Source organism: Micropterus dolomieu, linkage group LG20 (genome assembly GCF_021292245.1).
Source record: "Micropterus dolomieu isolate WLL.071019.BEF.003 ecotype Adirondacks linkage group LG20, ASM2129224v1, whole genome shotgun sequence".
Lineage (NCBI taxonomy): Eukaryota > Metazoa > Chordata > Actinopteri > Centrarchiformes > Centrarchidae > Micropterus > Micropterus dolomieu.
In genome coordinates, this window is record NC_060169.1 from 30,596,324 (window position 1) to 30,605,316 (window position 8,993).

At 41.4% G+C, this 8,993-nt stretch overlaps 2 protein-coding genes across 2 annotated transcripts; both read right to left on the reverse strand.

The window, feature by feature from the left end:
• Positions 1–1,883: 1,883 nt before the first annotated feature.
• On the reverse strand, positions 1,884–3,741 carry LOC123959333 (enhancer of mRNA-decapping protein 3-like). The gene is made up of 3 exons (XM_046033295.1): positions 3,646–3,741; positions 2,540–2,718; positions 1,884–2,118 (listed from the first exon to the last, which is right to left on the reverse strand). Exons 2-3 carry the CDS (start codon positions 2,701–2,703, stop codon positions 1,899–1,901), a joined length of 384 nt encoding a protein of 127 aa, XP_045889251.1. The 5' UTR covers positions 2,704–2,718; positions 3,646–3,741; the 3' UTR covers positions 1,884–1,898.
• A 791-nt stretch (positions 3,742–4,532) lies between these two features.
• LOC123959205 (cytochrome P450 1A1) lies at positions 4,533–7,981 on the reverse strand. Its single transcript, XM_046033145.1, has 7 exons — positions 7,902–7,981; positions 6,771–7,646; positions 6,506–6,632; positions 6,328–6,417; positions 5,967–6,090; positions 5,616–5,702; positions 4,533–5,386 (listed from the first exon to the last, which is right to left on the reverse strand). The coding sequence occupies exons 2-7, from the start codon at positions 7,608–7,610 to the stop codon at positions 5,089–5,091; spliced, it is 1,566 nt and encodes a 521-aa protein (XP_045889101.1). The 5' UTR covers positions 7,611–7,646; positions 7,902–7,981; the 3' UTR covers positions 4,533–5,088.
• Positions 7,982–8,993: the final 1,012 nt, after the last annotated feature.

Below are 8,993 nucleotides of genomic sequence, written 5' to 3' on the forward strand. Positions count from 1 at the left end.
GCCAATTAAGAACAGGGATACCATGGTCCTTAAACCAGGTACTGGTAGCTTTGGCACTGTGTGCAGGTGCCAAGTCCTGTTGGAAAATGAAATCTGCAGCTCCATAAAGTTGGTCAGCAGCAGGAAGCATGAAGTGCTCTAAAACTTCCTGGTAGACGGCTGTGACGACCTTGCACCTCAGAAAACACAGTGGACCAACACCAGCAGATGACACGGTACCCCAAACCATCACTGACTGTGGAAACTTTACACTGGACTTCAAGCAACGTGGATTCTGTGCCTCTCCTCTCTTCATGCAGACTCTGGGACCTTGATTTCCAAAGGAAATGCAAAATTTACTTTCATCAGGGAACCTAACTTTGGACCAGTCAGCAGCAGTCCAGTCCTTTCTGTCTTTAGCCCAGGCGAGACGCTTCTGACGCTGTGTCTTGTTCAAGAGTGGCTTGACACAAGGAATGCGACAGCTGAAACCCATGTCTTGCATACGTCTGTGCGTGGTGGTTCTTGAAGCACTGACTCCAGCTTCAGTCCACTCTTTGTGAATCTCCCCCACATTTTTGAATGGGTTTTGTTTCACAATCCTCTCCAGGGTGCGGTTATCCCTATCGCTTGTACACTTTTTTTCCTTCCCTTTCGCCTCTCTATTAATGTGCTTGGACACAGAGCTCTGTGAACAGCCAGCCTCTTTAGCAATGACCTTTTGTGTCTTGCCCTCCTTGTGCAAGGTGTCAATGGTCGTCTTTTGGACAGCTGTCAAGTCAGCAGTCTTCCCCATGATTGTGTAGCCTACAGAACTAGACTGAGAGACCATTTAAAGGCCTTTGCAGGTGTTTTGAGTTAATTAGCTGATTAGAGTGTGGCACCAGGTGTCTTCAATATTGAACCTTTTCACAATATTCTACTGATCTACTGAGATACTGATTTGGGGGTTTTCATTAGTTGTCAGTTAAAATCATCAAAATTAAAAGGAATGAACACTTAATATATGGAATATATCAGTCTGTGTGGAATGAATGTATACATTATTCAAGTTTCACTTTTTGAATGGAATTACTGAAACAAATCAACTTTTTGATGATATTCTAATTATATGACCAGCACCTGTATATTGGGTGACTTTGTTTCCTTCCAAAACATTGTAGAACTGCTGCACTGTTGGTTGTGTCTTTGATGACACTGACAAAAACAGAGTATTGCTGGCCTTATTCAACAAAGAAAAGCCTGTGTGCTCAAAGCATCACTCTTTTATGGCATTGGAGTATTGTCATTTGGTACACATCCAGCATGTTGTTTAAAACATTTTACACAGAGTAATCATCTGATATCTGAAAGATCATTTGAACTGCAGACAAAACTGACTCCCTTCCTACTGTAGGCTAGAAAACATCACATATGTTTGTTGCACAATCAAAAAAACAGTGATTTGGAGTGTCTTGCATTTCAGTGGGAACTTTCTGAGAATTATGAACGTGCTGTGTGTCAGATTACCTTCAGTCAATGAATGATCTCAATTTCTGTTAAGGAACAGAAGAGTACTGTACAGCCATCGCTGTGGTTAATCCCAGTCACGTAGTACATGACTCCCAAAATTCACTTTGCAACAATAGCTCAGTGATTTAAGAACTAGAAAGGCAGCTTCACAATGAATAAACAAAAAGCGTCAAGTAAACTGGGCTTTCCCAACCTATGAAACCCTAACGTTAAACCCTACGTCTTAATATGATGGAACATTTGTAAAATAACCTGTCAATCTTCCAGTATCCTCAATTAGCACGTGCAGTGTTGAATGTAATGGTCACAGGCTTCAGCACAAAACCTGACTGCCTAACTATCTGCTGCTGATGCTGCAAGCAAACTTAACTCATCATTGACGAGCACAGTTTACATTAGCAAATGAGCTAATGTAAACCCATATACCTACCTCTGCGTAGGATGGTGATTGGAGCAGTGCTGGACTGAGAGTTGCTGCTTGTTGCATGAGTCGAAGTGATTCTGTTACTCTGACCATGGCGTCCTGAAGATATGGACCCGGCTTCTGCTGCGGCTCCCTGGACAGAGATGGGCTTGTTGACTGTATTCTGGATGTCTAGGATCTTCAACTCCTTGATATCCATGGCACTAGAAGACAAACAAATTACTGACCTTAGTTGGAGCTCAAACAGCATTGTATTGATGTACAGGAAAATGCACAGCTTCTCACATGGTTCCTTGTCACTGCATAAAGCTTAAAATTCAACAGATTTTTAGCCATTTATTTTCACCCCACCAAGGGTACACAATCCTCTAAATGTGATTATAAATAGTTAAAGCTGAGTATATGGCGGAATCTGAATGCACATGGTGTTAGACAATTCTGCTATAGACTGATATGTTTAATCCAGTTACACAAGTAATGTAGTAATTCCTGGATCAAAATGAAATACAAGCATTTGACTTGTGAAGCCTCCAACGTTGTCTCAAGAGAACTGGTTAAATCTGGGCATTTCCTGTTGAAGGATAAGATGATTTGTCATCGTCCCGTCATCATCTTCTTTCTTACCTGAAAGTAACCTCAGGAACAGGACACCTGATCCCATTGTGATAGGGCTGTCTCAGTGAGATGGTCTGGCTGGCGTGATCCACTGATGACACCTCTCCCTGATAAACTCCCAGAGTCAGTCCACAGTTTATCGACACAACACTCCCCAACCAGTCAGTGGCCATTCTGTTCACCTGATCCTATGGTTCAAAAACATAAACAAGAGACAATAATAACCTATAGCAGTTGTTACAGTTACTCTAAAGAAAAATGAAAAGGATTGTTTAGAGCTCTTCTTTCTGGTGTCTCGTCATTTTTTTCAGAGGGGTGAGGACTGCTTTGGGTATAAGTATTTTTAAAATCCAGGCTATGGTCCTAATTTCAGCCCTGACTATCTGCTACGGAACAATAAACGCAATCGCATAAACCCAATTGAATAATCTGCTAGTTCATTGTTGATAATAGCATGGGCGAATGTCTTAACCAGCACACTTTAATTAGAGACATTAGATATTGATATGGTATTCTGTTACACTCCGGCCCACTAACGTTATGTACCTGAGTTTAGTTAAGTGATTCAAGCGGCCACCCTGTAGTGTAAATTAATTGGTGAATTAACGTTAATACTTGCACCGGTGCAGAGTAGACATAGCGATAAAATTAATTTAAAATTGAAATTGAACTGACGACTAATGGACAGTTTTGTGTTATGGGATGCTCGGCATATTAAAAACTGGACCCTTAAATTAGGTTTTACCTGCAGGGCTATGTAAAGTTACGGAGCTTCGTGGAAACATTAGCTAAGTTAGCTACCGTCCATTTAAAAAGTTTTTCCATGTGTTGCGAGAGCCTCTCCAGGGTAGAATTGCGTATTAAAACCTTGGGGCGGGAGACAATCTTAAAATAACATCCATATGAGGGCAGCGTTCTGAGAAATATATGGACAACCACAACATTTAAGGTTAACTATAACAACCTGAAAGCTGTGCTGGGCAGCTAACATTAGCTTCGCTCCTGACAACCCTGTTTGCTTTTTATCCAAGCGGACTTTTGTAAACTTGTAACGAGTGCTTACTATTTTTGAATGCTCAACCTGAGTATATTCAGTCAGTGATGGAAAGATTTACCTTGTCGATAAATCTGCGGCGAGGTGTCGAGGAAGGCCAAAGCTGCAGCAGCTGTTATTTGTGCCGTTTTCCGGGTGGACCCTAACGTCACTTCCGTTATCTCCCACGTGGGTTTGTTGTGATTTTATTTTCTCTCATTAAAGTTTAAATCCGTTCACGAGAGCTCAATATTCTCTCACATATGGTGTGGGTGACTTAGTTTCCTTCCAAATCAAGCAAACAATAGAAACAAGATGATCATTACAGTATAAATTTTATTTTATTTGCGTGGCTGATTAAATAATGCTCCAATCACATGCCCTTACATGCCACAAATGTTATACAATCACTGATGCATTACAGATAGAAATACAAAAATGTATAGCTGTCTACTATTGTTCAGAAATCACGGGAACTCTTTTGGCATCCTGATAGTTCATATACTGTACTCATATACTGATGCACAGCAAAACTATTTCACCTCAAATATATACAAATGCTAGGCACATAAAAATTACTATAAAATACAGAGAACTTGATATAGAGGGTGTGCGTTGATGTCACTTCCCCTTCCGGAACACGCTGGACTGAGTGGCAAAATATCTGTTTCCATGGCTGCGTTTAGCAAACTGGGAGTAAAAAAAGTGATTATTTGCTCAAATTAAAGGCAGTCGGACTTGACAGTGATCCGAACTGCTTACCAAAGAACCAGTGGTCCAGCTCTTTCCCGTTTTAGATGTGTTGTTTGTGTTTTAGCTGATTCAAGCTAACACTGCTGCTTGTCTTTCTGCCACTCAGTGAGCATAACTGTGTTCTGTGACATCATGCGCATACCCTCTATACACAAAAAAAAAAAAATCACATTTTGGGATACAAATATAGCTTCAGTGTCTTACATCCACATTATAATGGAATACAAATAATTAGCTTACAAGTGTCCATGGTATCAAAAGCTAGCCTAATATCTGTTCAGTTCAAAGTCCTGTGTCACAGAAGAGAAAAATGTAGTTTGCAGTGGTCTAAATTGTAATGCCTATCCAGTAAAGCATACTGTTTGTCCCAGAGTTGAACAAAGCAAACAAAACATAGTCTCTGAGTGTTTTACAACTTCTGAATGGAAGCAGTTTAGTTTACTACACAACACAGGAGAACCAAGTATATCCTTGTACTTCACTGAGTAGCACTAGTCATGTGCAGGAATATCTCAAAGGAATATACCAAAAAAAATGAGATAAGTTCATATGAACCAAGACATCTCTGACAATCTGCAGTAAGCAAAATTCACATATTTGCTTCAATGCCAGTAGCTCTGTGGATCCTTTTCGGCATCCAGTGCCTTACATTCTGAGAGAGACGCTTCTTTCACTGATCATTAACCTGACTGTGACCCATACGGTGTTATGAGTTAACTTATACCACCTACTGAGTCAAACTTTGTACATTCAAAATAGCACATTCATACATTCACTGCTCATCCCTCGCTCGCATTGTGGCTCTCAGGTGGCAGCGTTTGTGCTTCATTGTGAGACCGTATTCTGGGGTCATGTCCAGCGGCTCTCCAGGAATTGTGCTGAAGTGCAGCTTCTGGACCATGATTGCCAAAAAGAGGTAGACTTCATTTCGTGCAATGACCTCGCCGATGCAGCGCCGCTTTCCCAAGCCAAAAGTCATAACCTTCTCCCCCTCCAACTTGTTGAGTTCAGTGCCATCAGCACTCAGGAAGCGGTCTGGGTTGAATGAAGACGGATCTTTCCACAACTCCCTGAGCGAGAATGAAGAAATAAGATCATGTTAGTAAAAACCAGGTCCATGATCAATTAGTGGTTTAATCTCCTCATACTGAACAAAGTGGGTATGAGAGGGGAATGTGGACTGCTATTGTCTTTCACCACAACTACCAATGGGGTGCCCATCTCTGAAGTGTGAATATTAAGTCAGCTATCTTCAACCATTTTAATTAAGACAGAAAGAATGTAACAAAAATAACTTACGGATCATGGTTGATCTGCCACTGATTGATGAAGACACAGGTGTCTTTGGGGATGAAGTAGCCATTCAGAGACGTGTCTTTTGTCGTGCTGAAAAAGAGGGACATGTCTAAGTCCACTATGTATTTACAGGATTCATATCACATATATTCTTTGTGATAGCTATGTATGTTGTTCGCCTTTATTATTTTTATTACATATTAATGACCTTTATTTAACCAGGCAGGACACTTAAAAACAGCTTCTATTCTATTTACAAAGACAGCCTGGCCAAGGGATTAGCCTCTTGAGGGGAGGGGGGGAGTGGATCCCCTTTGTGTGGTTCGGCGAGAACTTAAAAGAGATGAACCTCACCAGTGTGGGATAGTGAAGGGCAGGAATGAAGAATGGCGAAGCATCTCCAGGATGAAAGCCTCAAGAAATGGCAAGTTGGGTCTATCAGAGAGACGAGGACTGCGATCCACACCCACTTTGTCCTCTGGAAATGAAAAAGAAATCGCTGACTATTAGTTCAGGATGAGGATGCAGGTTGCAGTTTGTATTCGGGCCTCACATTTTTACTTGATTAAAGCATCACAGTATTTAGCATTTAACTTTGAGCAAAGCAAATTGTGAATTTCTGCAGTATATCCTATGTCATCAAAGCCATGCAATTTTCAGACCTTTTTAATTGTAATATCCAAGGAAGTAGTTTGTGTAAAATAGCTGCACTCACTCAGATCTTGATAAAGCCTTTCCTGTATCTCTGGGTAAGCAACCAAGTACATCACTGACCAAGACAGGGCAGTGGAGACAGTGTCAAAACCTAGAAGAGAAACATTAACTCTGTGAGGACACATATTTATGAAACACTGCCAATCAGATCACTCAACATTTAGAGAAATTCAACGTACCAGCTCCAAACAGGTCATTGACAATTCCTACAATCTTGTCATCTGACACCTGGACATTGGAGTTCTCATCCAGCTTCCTGTCCTCACAGTGGTCAATGAGGGAGTCGGTGATGTCACGAATGTTGTCCTGAAAGAAGATGATAGTAGAGTCTCAATGAATGCTCCATACACTGTGACTAAAAGGGGATGCAGTGTATCATTTTTCAGCAATAATTTGGAAGACAAAAGGACTAAATGAGTTTGAATAATTAAGTGCGTGGTGTACCTTGTCAAAGGTGGTATAGTGCTCGCTGACAATCTTTTTCACAAAAACGTTGAAGCGATTATTGATGCCAATAAATTTCTTCATTGTTGGGCTGGGCAGGAATTGAAGAGCAGGGATGAAGTCTGCAGGGTTACCACTGCCCACCACCTGGCCAAACTCATCACTGAGGTTCACGAGGCTGAGCAGCTCCTGGTCATTGTGGTCATACCGCCGGCCAAAGCACATGGCACAGATCACATTAGCAACAGAGACAACGATGTAGCGGAATGGGTCGAAACTGCCTTCAGCCTTCATAACAGTGTTGAGCTGTTTGATCAGATATGCTCCCTCTTTGCTGACGTGTTCCTCCAGAACGCAGGAGTACTCCGGGGTCGTGCCCTCCAGGTTGGAGAAGGAGCGCAGAGCACTGTAGGCCAGCTTCCTGCGGGCACGCCAGACACCAGCATGTTCAGAACTGAAGGCCAGACTCTCGCCATTGTTGATGAATCTGAAGGAGTACAGGTCAGGTCTGCCCGCAAACTCGTCCCCTTGCTTGATGAGAGCCTGTCGAACTGTTTCAATGCCACTCAGCACGACCACAGGACGCATGCCAATCTGGATCTGGAAGACGTGGCCGTAGCTCTTGCTCATGGCAGAGAGACTCAGGTAAGGTTTGCTGCCCATCTCCAGCACATTTCCAATGATAGGCAGGGGCTTTGGTCCTGGCAGCTGACGAAGCCCCTCAGGAATCTCAGTGTGGAAAAACTTGAGGATCAGGTAGACCAGACACACTGTTGCCATGGCCACCAAACTCTCAGATATGGACACTGATCCAATGAATGGCAGTATCATTAGCGCCATGATGACAGCTCCTTTTTTTTCTAGCTTCTGCTCAACCTGGAAATTAAATAGGAGGGGCATTGGACTAGTGAAGGCAGAGAGGAAGAGACGTGTTGTGCAATATGTTGACTACTAGCACATAAAGTTTAAAGTAACTAAAGACTGTCACAGGCATGCGTTTGTTATTAATTAAACTCCATATTTTCTCATGCTGCACCAAAACATTCTTTAAATCGTTTGCTATGTATATATGTACTGATAGAAGTCCCAAAACATACTGATTAAAAATAATAATAATAATAATAATCTTACCTTAGTCAGATGGTAAAAGAGGAACAATGCTGTGGTCCCAGAAGTATTTTCCAGAATACTAAAAAAATAGTATAGTAGTGTTGCTGAACTCTCTACATGTCCCCAAAACAGAGTATGGGCTCTTGCTTTATAGTGCGCTCCTCCGCTTCATTGGCTGCTGCGTTCATGACGTAATCCGTCTCTCTCACTCTCTTTCTCTCTATCTCCAGACCGCTCATGAATGAAGTTTAGCACAGAGAAAAGGTGCGCACCGTGCGCGCGCGTGGATGTGTGGTGGTTGTGTGCGTGCAGATTCGAAAAAGTTTGAATCTTCACCAATTAAGAAATTGATACTACATTTGAAACATATAGCTACAGTTTGAAAAGTCGGTGCACCGGATTTTATGGCCTGAACGCTTTTATGTTTTATAGTCTACGGACAGATAAGACATAATAGCCATCACAGGCAAGTATCATTTCCAGCACTATAAAAATCCGATAATAATAATTGTTCAATTTAATAAATAACACATACTGTTCTGCAGGTGGTTTAAATAAAAAGGATTTACAGAAGCAAATTGATTTGGCTTTTATCTTTTGCAATAGTTGAGCTATAATGTGTAGGCTAATACGTATGTTTAATTATTATAAATGCGCTTCTATATTAAATATCCACGCGTTTACCTCATAGCCTATGTGTCAATGTTGTGTTTGCTGATACAGAAAACTTAAATAATAAAACCCACGCCGCTGTCAATATATCGTGTTACAAATGACTTTACTAAATGTTTTATATGTGAATGAACTAAATTGCAATAATAATCTTGTTGATAATTGCGGAGTTTTCATTATCATCTCACGAATTCCTGCACGCACGCGATCCTTTGATGAGACAATACTGTCATTTCAAAGGGACTTGTTATCAATATTTTGGGAACGCTTGTTTTCAAGGAGGTGTGAATTATTTGAATTGTTCTGGTCGAGTCTGAGAAGAGTGATGTGTCTCTTACATGGGCAAAACAGCCCTGTATTAATAATTTAAACATCAGGAAACATGTCTCCTGTAGAAATAATGGAATAGTGACCTGTAAGGGAGTACACCGTGTCTACAAG

Bases quoted from the DNA above. Each gene is read 5' to 3' on its own strand.
- LOC123959333 (XM_046033295.1), bottom strand. From the start codon at position 2,703: ATGGCCACTGACTGGTTGGGGAGTGTTGTGTCGATAAACTGTGGACTG. The intron at 2,119-2,539 runs GTAAGAAAGAAG...TTTGTCTTCTAG, and splicing joins GTTCCTGAGGTTACTTTCAG to TGCCATGGATATCAAGGAGT.
- LOC123959205 (XM_046033145.1), bottom strand. From the start codon at position 7,610: ATGGCGCTAATGATACTGCCATTCATTGGATCAGTGTCCATATCTGAG. The intron at 5,703-5,966 runs GTGAGGTTCATC...CCTCTTTTTCAG, and splicing joins CCCTTCACTATCCCACACTG to CACGACAAAAGACACGTCTC. The intron at 5,387-5,615 runs GTAAGTTATTTT...ATTCTCGCTCAG, and splicing joins TGGCAGATCAACCATGATCC to GGAGTTGTGGAAAGATCCGT.